This window comes from Gymnoscopelus microlampas, assembly GCF_963454915.1.
Source record: "Gymnoscopelus microlampas genome assembly, chromosome: 10".
Classification (NCBI taxonomy): Eukaryota; Metazoa; Chordata; class Actinopteri; order Myctophiformes; family Myctophidae; genus Gymnoscopelus; species Gymnoscopelus microlampas.
In genome coordinates, this window is record NC_139947.1 from 16,040,060 (window position 1) to 16,059,126 (window position 19,067).

The following is a 19,067-nucleotide window of genomic DNA, read 5'->3' on the forward strand; positions in this document are numbered from 1 at the left end:
TACAGTACCACCATGCACTATACAGTACCACCATTGCACTATACAGTACCACCATGCACTATACAGTACCACCATGCACTATACAGTACCACCATTGCACTATACAGTACCACCATGCACTATACAGTACCACCATGCAACCTGAAGACTGTTCCCTGCTCTGCAAGATTGACACGAGGAGGCGTTCACTCTTTGTAAGTTAGTTAGTTAGTTAGTTTACATTGCTAACAACCCACAATTTATTTTCATTGTGGTCATCTCACAATAAACAGGTGATAACCCACGCATGTGACAGTCAAAGCTATAATAGATTAAAAAAAAACAATTTACATAACTAAACGTCACTGTAGCAATATAAACTTGTAATTAATTAAAATAAAGAATATAAAACTGCTCGACTCACGCAGGTACTTTTTCCAACAACCAAGTCTTTGTTAGATATTTTAAAAAGTCACATTTTGCACTTGGTGTTAAACTTGACATGAGAGGCAGACATGTCATTCTGTGATTGTTTACCAGTGATTTATGGGACATAAAGGTTGACCCTTCAGTTACGCAAAGCACCACTACATGATAAGCATGTCCCAACACCACAAGGCCAGCTGAGCATAAATAACAAATGAATGTTCTATGTCAGCGGTTCTCAAAGTGGGGTCCGGGGACCCCCAGCCCAGGGGTCCTTGGGGGGATTCCAGAGGATCCCCAGCTAAATTTGTTAATACAGCGTTGCAATCCTTTTAACCACTTTATCCATTTAGACATTGCCTATTCAAAAATAGCAGATCTGCAAGATTGTACATCTACATTTTTGAAAACTCTTGAGTGTTATTTTTAAGACAAATCTTCTCTTCTGGGGGTTCCTGGCACAAAACATTTTCAGATGGGGGTCCACGGCCAAATATATATCAATTTGGGCATGAAAAAGTTTGAACTACTGGTCTATGTAGCTTAATTCTGTGTACGGTGTGTGTGTGTGTGTGTGTGTGTGTGTGTGTGTGTGTGTGTGTGTGTGTGTGTGTGTGTGTGTTTTGTGTGTGTGTGTGTGTGTGTGTGTGTGTGTGTGTGTGTGTGTGTGTGTGTGTGTGTGTGTGTGTGTGTGTGTGTGTGTGTGTGTGTGTGTGTGTGTGTGTGTGTGTGTGTGTGTTGTTTTGTTTTGTGAATGAAGCAGGTAACTCATAATAAAATAAAATAGATATTGATACACACATATAGATGGATATAACATTAAGGGTGCAACTATTTAATTATTTTCTTAGCAATTATTCTATCGATTACTTTTTTGATTATTGGAATAATTGAGAAGCACTTATTAAAAATGTTATAAAATATATAAAATATCTATTTTATATAGCAACAATTCGATTAACCACTTATGTGTTGTTTTATACATTGTCACACAACGACTAGTGAAAATAGCTGATCTACAAGCTCACGACTTGTGATGCGATAAACATGTTTTTCTGCAGCTAAATGGCTATGCCTTATTGCACACATTTATATGCATCATTGCCCATTTAATGTATACTTTTTTCCCCATCTGTGCCCTTAAAGGGGAAATCCACCCATTTTCAATATTTAACTATGTCATTAATATAGCATAAAGGAGTTGTGTGGAAATAAGAAAAAAGTTCCCCCCTTTTCTTTTTGCCTTGAACTGGAGGATTGATTGTGAGTTTAACATTGCAAATTACAACGTGATGACTCATCATGTTGTAATTTGCAATGTTAAACCCACAATCAATCCTCCAGTTCAAGGCAACACAGAAAGGGGGGAACTTTTTTCTTATTTCCACACAACTCCTTTATGCTATATTAATGACATAGTTAAATATTGAAAATGGGTGGATTTCCCCTTTAATATGTTATGCTGCTGTGGATACTGCTGAAGGCTTATTGTATTATTATTATTTGAATCATATTTTTTCTTTTTATTATTATTAATGTCAATGTATGTACTTTGTAGACCTCACAAATTAGCATTTGCGTCTCATACCTGTGTAAGTAGTGACTGACAAATAAAACGTCTCGATTCGATATTGTTGTATCAGATGTAATAATTAAAATATTGAATCTTGAAATAATTGCAATCATCATACTAGAGAGGTAAAGGATTGTGTGTGTGTGTGCGTGCGTGCGTGCGTGCGTGCGTGCGTGCGTGCGTGCGTGCGTGCGTGCGTGCGTGCGTGCGTGCGTTTGTGAGCGTGAGTCTGTGTGTGTGTGTGTGTGTGTGTGTGTGTGTGTGTGTGTTTCTGCGTACATGGTGGTGACATGAAAAGGTACAGGGGCTGAGAAGATAGGGTTTCGGTGCTCAGAAGTGTGTATTAATAGAGAGATCATATGCGTGTGTGTGTGTGTGTGTGTGTGTGTGTGTGTGTGTGTGTGTGTGTGTGTGTGTGTGTGTGTGTGTCAGCGTGTTGGTCTCAGGCTGTAAATTCCCTACAAAAATACCTCCCAGTTAACCTTTGACCTGCTGGGACACAGTTCAGGCAGAACCAGTCCTCTCTACACCTGCTAGGCTCGTGTCATAGGCCAGACACACACACACACACACACACACACACACACACACACACACACACACACACACACAGCTGGGAGATAAGATTTCAAATCAATGTTATGATTATTGCCTCGATTGCGATAAATGAACAATTATATAAAAATAATCAATGAAAATAACAGATCTACAAGCTCACAACACAACACAAAACACATTGCATCACGTTGTGAGATTGTAGATCAGCTTTTGTCACTATTTCTGCACGTAGGCCACTATTGTACAACAACGTATACTCTTATACAGGGTTAAGTGGTTATTAATCAGACTAATCTTAGTCAATTACATTTAAAAATAAACTATTAGAATGTTTTTGTGTTGATTTGTTGATATGTAAGAAAGGAATTAAAACATAAAAACGTTGTTTCTTGATATTTAGTTATAAATCAGTTATTGGTTCTAAATATTGGTTTTGATATATAGGTATTTTGTGTAATTGCCCAGCCCTAACACACACACACACACACACACACACACACACACACACACACACACACACACACACACACACACACACACACACTCTGTCTCTCTCTCTAACAAAAAACATCCTTGTTTACTATTACAGTATAACCATCTGTATGTATTTCTGCATGTTACTACTCTTTGCAAAGAAACTGCTCCAAACAATCAATTTTCTTTTTTATTATTATTTTTATTCCAAAAGGAGATCTTCCATTAGCTACTTGGCTTTGAACTCTGCAAATGAAAACGTAGAGACAGACGACTTGAGAGGAGAAAGGAAGCTTCAGATCTTCTCCTGCAGGAGTGTCTGTCTCCGTCTGACAGGCGGCGGCAGAGATTTATAGCTTTTTCCTCCTCCCTGTTTGCCAGAACTTCCCAGCTAATACCGAAGCCACTAGCCAGCTAGCTCGGCGTGTGTGTGCGCATGTGTGTTTGTGTGTACTTGTTATATCGCTATACTTGTGAGGACCAAATTTTCCCACAAGTATATAGTAGAATTTGAGAAATTGTGAGGACCATTTTCCTGGCCCAGATAAATGGCTGTTTTATGGTTAAAAGATCCTTAGAGTTAGGCTTACAATTAGTAAAAGATTCAGGTTGGGGTTCGGCTTAGGCATCTAGAAGATAGGTTTAGGAGTTAGGGTTGGAGTTATGCTTGATTTATACTTAGTTACAGTACGTGTGTCATACGCCGGAAATAGCCGATCTACAAGCTCACAATGCGTCACATGTGAACTTGTATTGGCTATTTTTGGATTTAGCCTTAGGGTTAAAGTGGCAAAAAAAAGAAGCAAAATGGTACAAATGCCATTCGTAAAATCGCCATCCTAAAATGTTGATGCCCTCACAAGTATAGCAATACATGTGTGTGTGTGTGTGTGTGTGTGTGTGTGTGTGTGTGTTGCTACAGTATGAGGGCTGTATTGCTGGGAGTGGTGGACAGAGATAACATAGCCCTCCTCGGTACAAGGCTGGAACTCGACCACAGGGACCAGACGGCTGCGGTCCGTTCCACCTCGGAGAGGAAAAGGGAGCGGTTGGGGAGGGGAGGGGGTGATGGGGGGGGGGGGGGGGGGGGTGTTGATTCTGCCGGCTGCTCGTTAGGTAGGAAGTGTTTGCATCCTCTCTCTCTCTCTCTCTCTCTCTCTCTCTGCCGTCATATGACCAGCTGTTAAGGTGACTTGTGAGGATGTGGGTGTTGTCAGTTCAAATAAATGTAAGGACGGACCGTTCCCGAGTAAAGTCCTCATTGTTAATCTAAAGAGAATACAAGTGTAACCAAATGGACTGGTATTTAGTATTTGTATACTCTCAGAGTTATGTGCAAACGGATGAATTAACACTGAGGAATTTACTGTGTGGCACACGAGAGCTGCAGTATTGGCGTTCCGACACGGCATGAATCTTTGCATCTTCAGAAGGTTTCTGAAGCGACGTCGCGGCCAAAAACAAGGGACTTACAGTCAAGATGTGTCTCTCTGTATGGTTAAAGAAAAGGGCCCTGAATCAAACAGAAACCACACTGGAATCCAAAGAAAACAGATGACGTCGTCCAGCAGCGCAAACTCTGAAACACGCACAGCCTGCATTCTTTTCAGATTCCATTTGATATCACGAGCAGCATTAGGCCTAGTTCCACCCTGAACTCCTGACGGACATAAGTACACACACACACACACACACACACACACACACACACACACACACACACACACACACACACACACACACACACACACACACACACACACACACACACACACACACACACACACACACACACACAGAAATATGCTTGATCTGAAGTGTTGACACAGCTTTCACTTCACTGACAGATTTCAGCGGATGAGTCACTGGTGGAGGTCTATGCTTACATACGAATGTACATGCACGCGTGTAGCACAGAGAGATTTGATATTTGTTGATGTCCTCCCGAGTTACAAAGGAGGATTAGCCATTTACAACTTTGTCCAGAACCCCCACGGGACAGGGAAGGTTAGCCAGCCATTGACTGTCCAGTAGGCCAAGGACTTTGGTGGGCTGATGCTACCGCGTCCGTCTGTAACCAGGGAAGCATAATATTTGTAGTTCAAATAAGATTGTAATTCAGTAGGTCGTGGCCTCTGTCCCACTGCTTAAACTGTTACATTCTTAAAGGCTTATGGTTTTAGAGTTGACATATTCAATGTGGAAATAATTAGCAATTCAGTAAAGCTATCAAACCCGATCTCTCTCAGCAGTACCGTAATTGCATGTGAAGAGAGCAGACCCTAAACAGCCTCTTTTCACTATTTTGTGTACATACGGTTCATTAAATATGATATTAAATTCCTCATTGTTTGTGCTGTGGTACACAGGTAGAATAACCTTCCAATATGTCGCAAACATTAATCAAGAACGGAGGTTCGAGGCAAGGTCCGAGGCAAGTACGGTTTTGTGCAAAGAGCTGCAGATTTGTGTCCTTTTTAACTTTAAGCATCACTTTCTCAGCAGAAGTGAAATCTTCCCCCCTCTTCCAGCCCCCCTGTTTTCTGAGGAACAACAAGACTGTTTCTTTCAGACCAACCTCTTGGCTGCAGCTCCAGTGTGCCTGTGTGACTAGAATTATACTGAGGTCTCTCTCAAACCCCAACGACAAAACACCACATCATCACCTTGAAGTCTCTGTAATGTGCAAGTGTGTGCTGCTTCAGAACGACACAATGTGTGAATTAGCATCCCGTCTTATGAATATGGATGAATATTATGACAGGCTGGTGAACTCCCAAAACGCAGCCTTTAAATTTTAAACACAAACTATAAACCTCGTCATCGAAACGAGGGGCATCGCCTGCGTTTATTTTTGTTCATTTTGATCCGCAGTGTGAATGGATATGCAACCCAACCCGTGCAATTTAGAAGAAAACAATGACATTTCAAGATAGTAAAGCATTTATGAGCCTTACAGACAAGGCATGCTTCTACCAAGGCGAGAACAGCACCTTTTACCAAAACAAACATTTTATGTTAAAAATCGTGTGGCTCTAATTGCTCGCGCTGATACGGCCATCACAAAATCTGGTTCGGCAATCCCGTAAGAAAATGGCTGGTTCCTTCTGCACAGCAGGGGGGCTCGACTACAGAGGACCTTGCACTGGCTGCTGCTCATTTACATTTCAAACGCCGTCTATAACTGCAAGGGATTTGATGTTTTCCCTCTGTATTGGGGAGTCTCTTATATTTCTCCCAAGCTAGTTCTCCGGCAGCCATACTGTCTACGCCTATGCAGTATGGGCAGCATGGCTACCACAAAGCACTGCTATCCCCTGGGTTCGCTTCCATACTGTGCCTGTACGGCGCTCCCCGAAAACCTTAAAGACTGTAGCTTTACTGAATATAGGGCTGACCTCTCATAGTCAAATGACCGATTAATCGGTCGTTTTGGTCTATTGATAAAAATGATTTGTTGATTTGTTGTTTTTGTACACTCCCCCCCCCCCCATGCATAGCTCTTGTAAACTCTACATATATGCTAACCCCTTAATATTGCCAGTCTATAACTTTCAGTAGCTAGTAGCCATTGTGAAATCAACGTTAGAATGTGCTCTTCTCAGCCAACCTAAAAAGGCTGGTCTCAGCATGACTGCATGCGGCAAACACAATTTTACAGATTTGTTGATTCAATCATCTAATTGCCAAATTCCTATGACTATTATTCGCCTGAGACCTTTTTTAGACGAGGACAGCCCTACTAGCTGGACTGAATAACATGGACTCTTACAGAGATGACTCCATGGTGGATGTGTAGTACAACTGAAAGTAACCACGGGTGAAATCATATTGTTTCAGCAGCACTCTGTGTGTGTGTGTGTGTGTGTGTGTGTGTGTGTGTGTGTGTGTGTGTGTGTGTGTGTGTGTGTGTGTGTGTGTGTGTGTGTGTGTGTGTGTGTGTGTGTGTGTGTGTGTGTGTGTCGATATTCAAGCTAGGGTTGGGCAATTAACCGAATTTGGGTTAATCGAATAATTGAGAAGCAGGTTTTTATTTTGATTTCTTACGATTATAATGTTTTACAAATCGTGCATTAATCATAATCAAGGCAAAAGTTTGAAATAATCCTGATATTGATTTGAACTGAAGTCATATCATATCACCCAACCCTAACTCAAGCGGTAGGTAGGTAGGTAGGTAGGTAGGTAGGTAGGTAGGTAGGTAGGTAGGTAGGTAGGTAGGTAGGTAGGTAGGTAGCCTGTCAAACTCCTGTTACCTACTGTAGTGTGTTCAATGCCACAGAGCCACAGCTCCATGTGGACGTCGTTGTAAGAGCAAACACGCTTTGTTTGTCTCCACAATCTGCTTGTCGATCACCTGAGGCACACACAGTGAGCGAGGCTGCCTCTGGCTCGCAGCTCGCTGAGGGGGCAGGAAGCCGGGGCTGCATGGGGACAAAAGCCCAGCACAGCCGAGCCTATAGCCTACTTTAACCCACCAGGAAGAACCAGCTTCCCTCACAAGGTCACTGTGCTGCTGCTGGGGAAATGTATGCGACTATAGTCTACTGCTGCTACTGCCTCCGTCCACACTTCCTCCACTCATGTTGAGAACGATTGTGCTAGATACAGTGTGAATGTGCGTGTGTGCGTGTGTGCGTGTGTGTGTGTGTGTGTGTGTGTGTGTGTGTGTGTGTGTGTGTGTGTGTGTGTGTGTGTATGAGACATCACATTGGAATGAGAGCAGCTAGTCGTTGACACAAACGTCCTCCTCTGCAGTGGCCTTGATACAAGTGAATCTCTGTGACCAAGAGCTGGAGGAAGGAGACAGTTTGTCACAGCTTCCATTAAGCTCGACAAACCTGTTGGAACCTCTAAAGAAAAAAAAACTGAAGAGTGGACATTTGCAGCCTAATACATCGGGGATGTGGTGGCGTCCCTCACAACAAATCAAAGACATGATGCACAAGTAAAGCGTAGACCAGATAGATCATTTGACGATTAGTAACTTTGTGATGAATAAAAACATTTGGCTACTGTGCACAAGATGGTAATAGACTTCATCCGTAACAAAAGTTTTTTTTTTTTAAGAAATACTGCTGGTTCTGACGGACCTAACCGAGCAAATCCTCCTCATTAACCACGTATTCCCCCCACATATACCCCACAAAACTAGAGGTTACGTAGGTAACCCCGGTTCTTTTAGTTTAGGAGTGAGGCACTCACTATGGGAAACAGCGCCATCTGGCGATGCAACAGAGCTACACAATACGCTCCCGGGGCCCATTTCATTGGGCTAGAGGGTATGTCACGTAACCGGCTGTCCCTTCCCCTTTCCGGAAGGACATATAAGGGCTGGTCGTGACGTAGTACTTCCTCTTACCACAGGTCCTCTGTTCGCAGTGGCGAAACAAAGGGGTGTTTGGTGAGTGCCTCACTCCTAAACTAAAAGAACCGGGGTTACCTACGTAACCTCTAGTTCTTTGTCGTTTTGAGTCGTGAGGCACTCACTATGGGATCTATAAACCCCCCGGAAGCGTTAAAAACATTGTATCCCCAGAAAAAACGCACGTCCCCTACTGGCTCAGGGACCCGCACACGGCGGGCCCCCGCTTCAGGGACGCCCAGGCCCACCGGGCCTGGACACGGCACAAGGGATGAGATAAACGAAAACCCCGACAGACCGAAGTCTTCCCCATTCAGCTAATAGAAGACAAGGCTCGTCACCTACTAACCTCCTAGTAAGGGAACAGGGCCCCCCTGCTCCCTAGGACCCAACAGATTGTTAGCCCCACGGGATCACATCAGGGGGAGAAAGGCACCTCAAGTAAATGAGGCTGCCACGCCAAGGACTGCGTGCGTCACCGAGGAAGCCGCCATGTCCAGGCTGTAGAAAGCTGCAAAGGTCGAAGGAGACGACCAGTTAGCAGCCCTGCAAATCTCCTGGACCGAAAACCTCTCTAGAGAGGGCCCAGGAAGCAGCCAATCCCCTAGTCGAGTGCGCCCCCAATCCAACAGGTACTGGGGCCCCACTACTAGTATAGGCGAGCCTTACGGCCTCAACTATCCACCTGGAAAGCGTTGACTTGGCCATCGCTTTCCGCTGGTCACCCCGGCCGTAGGTGACAAACAATCGTGTTTACGACCTACCAGGCGCCGTCACCTGACAGTAGAGCCTCAAAGCCCTCACTGGACAGAAACAAAGTGACCGCTCATCCACCGCCGAAGCGAAAGGAGGTGGAGGAACGCAACCAATCCGACCGGAGCCGGTGCAACCACCCCGGTCTTGGTAACGAACGCCAAGTTTGGCGTCAGCAGAACCCGTCTGCTATCCCCAGAGCACCTCAAGCACTCCGAACTCACCGGGAGTGCATGCAGGTCACCGACCCTCTTGGCCATAGCCAGGGTCACCAAAAAGACTGTTTTCAGACTCAACACCTTGAGGCTCCCAGTCTCGAGACGTTCAAACGGGGGGAAGGCAGAGTGCATTCAGCACCACCGCCAGATTCCAAGCCGGAAACAGAGGCCTGTTACCCGGCCTGGTCCGTCTGGCCCCGCCCAAGAACCGCCGTACCAGGTGACGATCGCCAACCGTCCCGCCTTCGAAAACCTTCGTGGCAGACGGAGATGGCATCCAAGTACACCATGACCGTCGAGAAGGTCAAACCCTGATTCAGCTTGCTCTGCAAGAGAAAAAGGAAGCCGCGTACCGGGGCCCGAAAAGCCACCACCACTGGTGACTGCCCCTGGCACCATGACACGAAAATATTCCATTTGACGTCATAGGCAGCCCTAGTAGAAAACGGCCCTCGCCCTCTGGATGGTAACCACCACGTCAGGGGGCAGACCACACGAATCTAGGTTGGCCCTCACACAGGCCAGAGCCACAGATCTAGGTCCCAGGGGCTGGGGTGGTTGATCTCGGTCCCCACCTGCGTCAGCAGGTCCGCGATCGGAGGAAGGGACCCGGGTTCGGCGTGGAGCAGAGAAGTTATCTCCGATCCCCACACGCCCCAACCTGGAGCAACTGGCAGTACAGTCAGGCCCTGGGGCCTGACCTTTTCCAACGTCGGGCGGAACAACTCCAGCGGCAGGAATGCATAAAGCAGTTCCCTCGGCCAGCTGTGAGCCAACGCGTCCAGTCCCAACGAAAAATCCGCTGCCTTCACCGAGAAAAAGCGAGAGCACTTCGCGTTCTCTGTTGAGGCAAACAAATCGACCTGTGGTCGATCGAACCTGGTCCAAATCAGGCTGGCGTCCGTCGTGACAGCCGTCCGTGAGATCACAGCGCCTCCCCTGACGCCTTCTGACAGAAAGGGTGCGCATGAGCACAGCCTAAGTGAATCCACGCAAGTGGAGACACCAGACCTTGTCGAGGGTCCACGGTAGGTGGGATCCTGAGAGCCCGCATCCACCTCTGAAAGGTCCCAAAATAGCCTACTTAGGCACGTCAGGTGTATGGCTGAAGTCATGAGACCCCCCACCTGCACGCACAGCCTGTAAGTGACTGTCTTTCCTACGTGGAAAGGCCTCACACAGGACAGGAAGCCGTCTAACCACTCCTGAGACAGACGTGCTGCGAGCGTGGTCGAGTCCAGTGAGAACCCTATAAGGGAGGACTGCTGGGACGGAACCAAAACGCTCCTTCTAGAAACCGACAGTGAAAAACCGACAGTAATCGCGCCTCAGGGCTACGTTGGTCCACCTGTCCCCCTGACCGAACGTGCGCAGGAGCGCCACGGTCATCAGCATATGAAACCTGAATTTCGTAAGAGACTTGATGAGACCCCTTCATCCAGAAAGGGTCACATAGCCTCCCCCCTCCTTCTTTGGCCAGAAAACACACGAAAACCAGTTGTACCAAAAACTGGGGAAAAAAAACCGGGGTTACCTAAGTAACCTCTAGGTTCCAATTCGTAGACGGTTTTCTGAAGATGCCCTTGCTCAGTAGAGAGAGTCCCTCTCTCTCAGAGACATGGCTGCATTACCTCTCCGCATGAGAGGAACATCCTGTGTCTGACATAGGAGGCATGTAAAGGTACGTGGAAAATCACGTTGTTGTCCAGGGGAGCTGACCGGTACAACCACAGTGTGTTACTGCTGTACTGAGCCTGACCAGTACAGAAAACCAGTGTAACACTGACGTACCTGCTGCATTAAGCAACACAGTGTTGTCGTAAGCGAGGCTAGGTAGCCGCTAGGTGAAAACAACAGCAGAAATGTCCTGTGCACCGGGTAGACGGGAACGTGGAAACACGCATCCTTTAAGTCTATGCTGGTCCATCCGTCGCCCTGACGCACCGTGCGTAGTAACGCTGCGTTCGTCAGCATGCGAAAATTGAATTTCGTTAGAAATTTATTGAGACCTCTCAGGTCCAGTATGGGACGTACACCCCCCCCCCTTTTTCTTAACCAGGAAAAACTTTGAGTAAAAACCCAGGCGTTTCCGATCTGGGGAGAACTCTCCTATTGCGCCATTGTTTAGGAGAGAGAGAGAACCTCCTCTCGTAACGTAACTGCCGCTGCGCCCGTCGCGCTGGAGAAAATCACTTTGTCTGACATCGGGGGTTTCATGCAAAACTGTAACTTGTAACCCTTCTGTATGGTGCGCAGCACCCAATGAGACGGGTCGCAAGCTTTCCATTTCGCTAGACAGCGAGCTAGTGGGTTGAGGCGAGTTAAAGAAACTGCTCGCTCCACCGGCTGTCTGCCCGTTGTCATGGAGACCAGTGACGCGCTCGCACGCTCTGGCGTTGCCAAACGTGTGACGCTCGATAGAGGCAGTACGGGTGTTACCTGATTGACAGAAGGATTCGGGAAAGTCACGTGACCCCGCACGCGGTGCCTCCCCAACATTGGTATCCGGTCGGAGAAGCCCCTTGTCCGTCTCCGGTCGGAAAAGGAAACAGTTGGATTCGGGGAGGTCACGTGAGACAGTACGCGGTACCTCCCCGACGTCAACATCCGGTGGGGGACGCTCGACGTCCGTCTCCGGTCGGACACGGAAGTATGTAACTTGTTTACCTTCCGTTCGGCCATCTTGAGAGGGCCCTGTGATGCAGAAGCGTTTTGGCGCCCTCTCCAAGATGGTGGAATCGGTTGTAAAAACGGGCGTGACGCCTGTGCCAAGGTGCAAAGGCGCCCTCTGGCGGACAGGGGTGGTACCGTTCTTACAATTGATTTTACAACTGGTTTTATTGTTACCTTCCATGGAGTCAGTACATGCAGTGTTTCTGTCCCACACGTATTTGGAAAAACGAGAACCGGCTTTACCAAATACTGTGGGCTCATGGGGGGGTCAGATTGCTTGTCCCACACGTATCTGAAAAACCGACGAGGGGTTTTTCGGATACTGTGGGCCCAAAGGCAGACCATCGAGAACGGTCCTCGTTCTCCCTGGCACACAGGCGGAGTTGGAAAAAGACAAGGTTTTGTACTTTTCAACGCATGTAAAACCACAATCACAGGGTATTTCTTCACAGATCTTACAGTAAGTGCGACATGCTCCTCTGTTTGGCTGTGGAGGCTGGAGACTGGTTTTCCCATCTGCACTGGAGTTATTCAATTCAGTGTAGCAAACACATTGGCATAATGGAGAAACGCATTATACTTCGTATCCCGTCAGTGTTTGGAAGGCCGAGAAACCGGTTCCGTCCAATCATTAAGGGCTTAGTTCAGAGTTAGTCAATTCAGTGTAGCAAACACATTGGCATAATGGCGAACATTATATAAAAATAATGGATAAACGCATTATACTTCGTATCCCGTCAGTGTTTGGAAGGCCGAGAAACCGGTTCCGTCCAACCACTATGGGTTTATTTCAGATAGTGTCTGAACCATGCAGGGTGTGGTGAAAAAACAACCATAATAGCACAAAAACAGGCAATAAAAACAATATATTGACATTAAGGCATTATATCGTATCCCAGCCGTATTTGGAAATGCAATATGTGACAAGTGTGACAGACATATTGGCACAGTGATAAGCATTAAGTACCACAATATACTGGCGTTGATATGCATAACATGTTGTATCCGACAGTGTAGGAGGACGAGCACCGACCATTTTCCTAGCATTGTGGACTCATGTTGACATGGTTTGAATAATGCAAAGGTTTGGTTCTTTGTAACAAATTTTATTGGCACAAAAAACAGGCATTATATTTTGTACTGACCTCACAGAATGTGCAAAAAACTACCCTGCTTCTGCTCTGTAGACACTGGGAGGAACAGGGCGGTCAACGTCGCGTACTCCGCTCACGAAGGGGGTCGGGCTAGCTTACCGCGGGCCACGGCTCGTGGCAGCTGGAGTTGGTGTAGGGAGGCGGGAGGGTTTCGGGGGGACAGAGCGAGAGCCGCTGGTGTCCACTAAAACTACCGGCACAGGCCGTTTCTGTGACTAAGCAGCCTCACCGGGAGCCGGACGAGACAAGCAACACAGTTCGAGTATCGTGGAAAAGAGCGACAAAAAGCTAGGCTAACAGCTCTATTCGGGGAGTTAGCTCAACGGATAGGGGGTTAGCGCTGTGGAAGTAGCCAAACAGCCAAGCTAGTAAGTTAGCGGCTAGGCTAAGAACAGCTTTAAGCTAACGTCGGCTCACAAAATGCTAGGCTAACAGCTCTGTTCGGGGAGTTAGCTCAGCGGGAAAGGGGGTTAGCGCTGTGGAGGCAGCCGAAGCTAGTAACAGCTAGCGGCTAGGCTCAGAGGCAGCTAAGGGCTAACACCGGCTCACCACGAGGTAGAATAAAGTTAGTTTCCTGGAGTTTAGTCGAGCGAGAAAAACCCGTGGGTGACTTATCCTAGTCTCCGCTAGTTTCGGGGGGACAGAGCGAGAGCCGCTGGTGTCCACTAAAACTACCGGCACAGGCCGTATCTGTGACGAAGCAGCCTCACCGGGAGCCGGACGAGACAAGCAACACAGTTCGAGTATCGTGGAAAAGAGCGACAAAAAGCTAGGCTAACAGCTCTATTCGGGGAGTTAGCTCAACGGATAGGGGGTTAGCGCTGTGGAAGTAGCCAAACAGTTAAGCTAGTAAGTTAGCGGCTAGGCTAAGAACAGCTTTAAGCTAACGTCGGCTCACAAAAAGCTAGGCTAACAGCTCTGTTCGGGGAGTTAGCTCAGCGGGAAAGGGGGTTAGCGCTGCGGAGGTAGCCGAAGCTAGTAACAGCTAGCGACTAGGCTCAGAGGCAGCTAAGGGCTAACACCGGCTCACCACGAGGTAGAATAAAGTTAGTTTCTCAGCGGGAAAGGGGGTTAGCGCTGTGGAGGTAGCCGAAGCTAGTAACAGCTAGCGGCTAGGCTCAGAGGCAGCTAAGGGCTAACACCGGCTCACCACGAGGTAGAATAAAGTTAGTTTCCTGGAGTTTAGTCGAGCGAGAAAACCCGTGGGTGACTCATCCTAGTCTCCGCTTTTAGGGCTAAAGCTGGTTTCTCACTTTGGGTCCTTAAGTGTAGTAATTGTCGAATAAATGTAGAATTCAGTTTTTAACAAGCGTGTAGCCTTGTAACATCTGCGAACAGAGGAACTGAAGAGGAAGTACTACGTCACGACCAGCCCTTATATGTCCTTCCGGAAAGGGGAAGGGACAGCCGGTTACGTGACATACCCTCTAGCCCAATGAAATGGGCCCCGGGAGCGTATTGTGTAGCTCTGTTGCATCGCCAGATGGCGCTGTTTCCCATAGTGAGTGCCTCACGACTCAAAACGACAAAGAACCCTATATATTCTGATGTACTGCAAATAGGTAATCAGAATAGCTGATCCACATTCTCACAATGTGTGGCAATGTGACGCATTGTGTGTTTGTAGATCAGCTATTTTTGCTATTTTTTCAAATTTTAAAGCATTTCAAAAAGCATACAACCCTACAAAATGTCCCGTAAACTATGCTATATACTATTGTAAATGTCATGGGGGAAGAAAAAAACAACTTCACTATGCACCACACAGTATAACCATAATCAGTGGTTGGACAATTAGGCCAACGTGAAACCTCAGGAAAAAGGCAATCGGTAACTTTAAAGTTTTAAAGCCATTATTACAGGACTGTTGACTACAGCCCTATAAAACAGTCAATGCACCGGCCATTCATTGGTGCAACCTATAGACAAATGGGATTGACACATCATGGAATGTCATTTGTCCTGAGGGAACTAGATAACACTTTCTCCTTTTCACCTCTCACTGTGTGTGTGTGTGTGTGTGTGTGTGTGTGTGTGTGTGTGTGTGTGTGTGTGTGTGTGTGTGTGTGTGTGTGTGTGTGTGTGTGTGTGTGTGTGTGTGTGTGTGTGTGTGTGTGTGTGCATGCACACACGCATGCATGCTCCTGTGGTGTGACAGACAGATAGAGCAGGCGTGTTCAGGAGAGATTATAGGGATTTAACCATCTTAGTTACTATTTTTCTTGATCGGGCCCCATATACCTGTTTGTTTATGTTTCAGCGTGTTTGTTTATGCTGCCATAGAACACACACCATGTCAATGAACTTCAGCTGCATGCATCCTACAGCGTGTGGGTGCTTTGTCACAGTTGTTGTGACATCTATAAAGTCCTGGCATGGCATTGGGGTCGCATTGGGGTCTAGTGTCTGCAATAAATTAAAGTCTATTTGACTCATTGAGGCAACTGGACATAACTATCACTTCAAACTACAGGGCTCAGTGTGCAGATATGGACAGAATCAAATCTAAATGATTTTTTTTTACCAAATCCAGTCCTCAATATTGATATTGTGATGAGAATATTGCATTGTGATTATATCAATTTTCTTTATTTTCTTTAAAAAAAACAATAATAATAATCCATAGCCTACAGGATGCTAAAAGAAATATATATATATATATATATATATATATATATATATATATATATATATATATATATATAATACACACAAAGTTCACAAGATCTCCTATTTCCCCTATAATCATTATTATTAGTAGTTGTATTATTTTGTCTGAAAGTATACAATAATTAAGTCACAGGTGATTAACACCAGGAGAAGACAACACGATATCATATCACGATATTGCTATAACATCTATTTTTCCAGCCCTGCTACTTCAAACAATTTTCTGCCTGGTCCAATGCACACACAGGAAGAAGGGCTTATTATACAGGTATAATAATGAAGAACTTGTGCCAGATGCATGCATCATGGTACATGCTGGCACTGTAGTGTACTGTATGCACACACACACACACACACACACACACACACACACACACACACACACACACACACACACACACACACACACACACACACACACACACACACACACACACACACACACACACACACGTTACAAATGTTGCAACCATATATCTTTTGATGCTTCTATTTATGGTCTATGCATGCACGGGCTGTTAGTCAGAAGAACCATTGAGCTACGTACAGCAATAAAACATAACATGACACACACACACACACACACACACACACACACACTGAGAGAGAGAGAGAGAGAGAGAGAGAGAGAGAGAGAGAGAGAGAGAGAGAGAGAGAGAGAGCTATAACACTCATTATTCACCCGATTCATTCATAAATGGGAACTCACCCAAAATCCTGGTCCATCGATTTGAAGAAGAATTTGTAGCTGTTGACCGGGCGATTGTTGAGGACATTTTTAAAATCCGCGAGCGTGACTTTCTCGGGGGAAACGGACAATTTGACCAGATAGGGAGTCTCCTCCTCGTCGATGTGATATATGATTTTAGTCTCCGCCATGAGAGTATATGTGTTATAAAGGCAGGACAATCATTTGACACACAGGAAAGCAATAAACAGGCCTGACTGACTGACTGCTGTTGGAACAACACTACTACCCACTACTATCCGTAAACATAGCAGCCTCAACGACGCCGAGCATAAACACAACGCTCTACCCCACGCCGGGAAATAAATAACCGTGTCTCTGATAAACAAAGCGAGAATCCAGACATAATAATAATGGTGTTATGAGTGTCTGTAGTCCTGCCCCTGCACTGTGTGTGTCGGTAGGTACGGTGGCTCTCTCGGCACTAAAACAGGAAGGGACAGTCCACATCCTTGCGAGATTCACTGCCTGGAATATTGCTCCTTTTTCACAGGCTAATTGGTAGTGCAGTGCTGCCCTCTAGTGGTGGTTCTGGGCCGTGACAACCAGTGGTTGTATCCTACTGTTACTGCAGTGGTTCTCCAACTTTTTCATTTAAAGGACTCCTAGTGGCTGATTAGAAATCCCCAATAAATTGACCAGCCGGCAGGCTAAGCGTAGGAGAATGGCGATAGATATACCTGTGTGACGCGCTAACTAAAGGACTCACTTCAAAACGAAAGCTCAAGTTTAAAAACAGTCTTTAATTTCAATATCACAAGATATACATACTCCCAGACAGTTCCCTGTCCCTATTGGTCGTCTAAGAGCACCTACCAAGTTTGGGGCGTTTAGCATGCTGGGAACTGGAGTTGTGACTGTTTAAAGCCCAGCCAATAGGAACACAGGGGGGCGGGGCATAAAATAATTACAGCCTGTCCCCATAGGGAGGTTTCCTGTTAGTAAACATGAGAGGAATATGACCGCGCAGCTGCGGGGGGAAGCCTATGGGTGCGTTTGGAAATTACGCACCGGAGCACACTCGCCTATTAGTTTGTATTGGCCAGTGCGCTCACTGCCGCTCAGGGCTGTATTTTCGAACGCGCCTTTCCCCCACTGACCCCCAGGCATGCGCAGATTGCGCATTCTGCTCTGTGATGACGTCGCGCGGAAATCCGTCTATAGAGAGGTTTCCTGTTAGTAAACATGAGAGGAATATGACCGCGCAGCTGCGGGGGGAAGCCTATGGGTGCGTTTGGAAATTACGCACCGGAGCACACTCGCCTATTAGTTTGTATTGGCCAGTGCGCTCACTGCCGCTCAGGGCTGTATTTTCGAACGCGCCTTCACCCGGGCATGCGCAGATTGCGCATTCTGCTCTGTGATGACGTCGCGCGGAAATCCCTCTATTATCCGTCTGAGAGCACCTTCTAAGTTTGGGGCGTTTAGCATGCTGGGAACTGGAGTTATGACTGTTTAAACGAACCCCAGCCAATAGGATCACGGAGGGGGCGGAGCAATGGTGCGCCTGTGGCACACGTGGTTGGTGTGGCTATTCTGATGGCAGACCCCCTGACCTAGCCTGGCTCCAGCCCGTGAATCGCTAGCCACGGCCATTAAAAAAATATGTTCAGGCGATTCTGGTCTGGTGACGCTCTCATAGGAGGTCTCAGCCTCGGTTGAAAATCTGATCGACGAATCGGGATCGGGATAATCCAGTACGAACCAATCGCCAAAGAGTCTTTGAAAAAAAAAACTTTGGCCACGCCCCCATCTCAGCAACCGGCTGCATTAAGAGGGCTTTCAGACTGAATAATGGAGTGAAACGAAATGAAAATTCAGGCTGAGTGTCAGGCTACCCCTGACCAGTATTGTTGCCAAATTCGGTGCGGATCGAAGCAACGGTGCGCCTCGCAGGTCCGCATGTTACGTTTGTGACGTCCACCCACCCACTGTCGACCATCGACCGCTGGTTGACCCTATAGGCAATTTTAATATAGGATAGCCGCTGGAGAACACCCACAGAAAGCTCTGGTCCAGAGCTAACCCACAGTGACAAACTGTCTGACACTCCATCCATCCCACCCCCCAAATGCCAATGCGTGTCTTCACCTATTAAGCAAATCAATTATGCACGTTATCCAATCAAGTGCACAAATACTTATAGCCTATACAAACAATCCATTTAGCTCCTACAGGGCTTCTCTCAGGGGAGCGCAGATAGGGTTAAGTGTCTTTCTTGCTCAGGGGCATTTCAACACATACTGTACCTTGCCTCATTACAGGCTCTCACATTCAGCTTTTATGGCCGCCACAAGTTACAGACCTGTAAGGGTCCATTTGGTTCTTAACTGTAAATAATTTAGCTGGAGAGTGTTCCTCATTTTGCTGGGGACCCCCTCTAACCCCCTCAAGGACCCCTGGGGGTCCCCAGACCCAACTTTGAGAATCACTATACTAAGCGCAGGACACAAAGCGGGGTAGATGGCCTGGGCAG

The 19,067-nt window shown here is 46.6% G+C and overlaps 1 protein-coding gene across 4 annotated transcripts in view; it reads right to left on the minus strand.

Annotated features, from left to right (window-relative positions):
* Window positions 1–16,993, minus strand: part of LOC311052917 (segment polarity protein dishevelled homolog DVL-1-like) — a 53,206-nt gene extending 36,213 nt beyond the window's left edge. For all 4 annotated transcript variants that reach the window (XM_084068222.1, XM_084068220.1, XM_084068221.1 and 1 more), the window contains exon 1: window positions 16,553–16,993. In XM_084068222.1, coding sequence (XP_083924348.1) covers window positions 16,553–16,722 — 170 coding nt within the window. In that variant the 5' untranslated portion in view covers window positions 16,723–16,993. The remainder of the gene's footprint in view (window positions 1–16,552) is intronic.
* Between the last annotated feature and the right edge of the window lie 2,074 nt (window positions 16,994–19,067).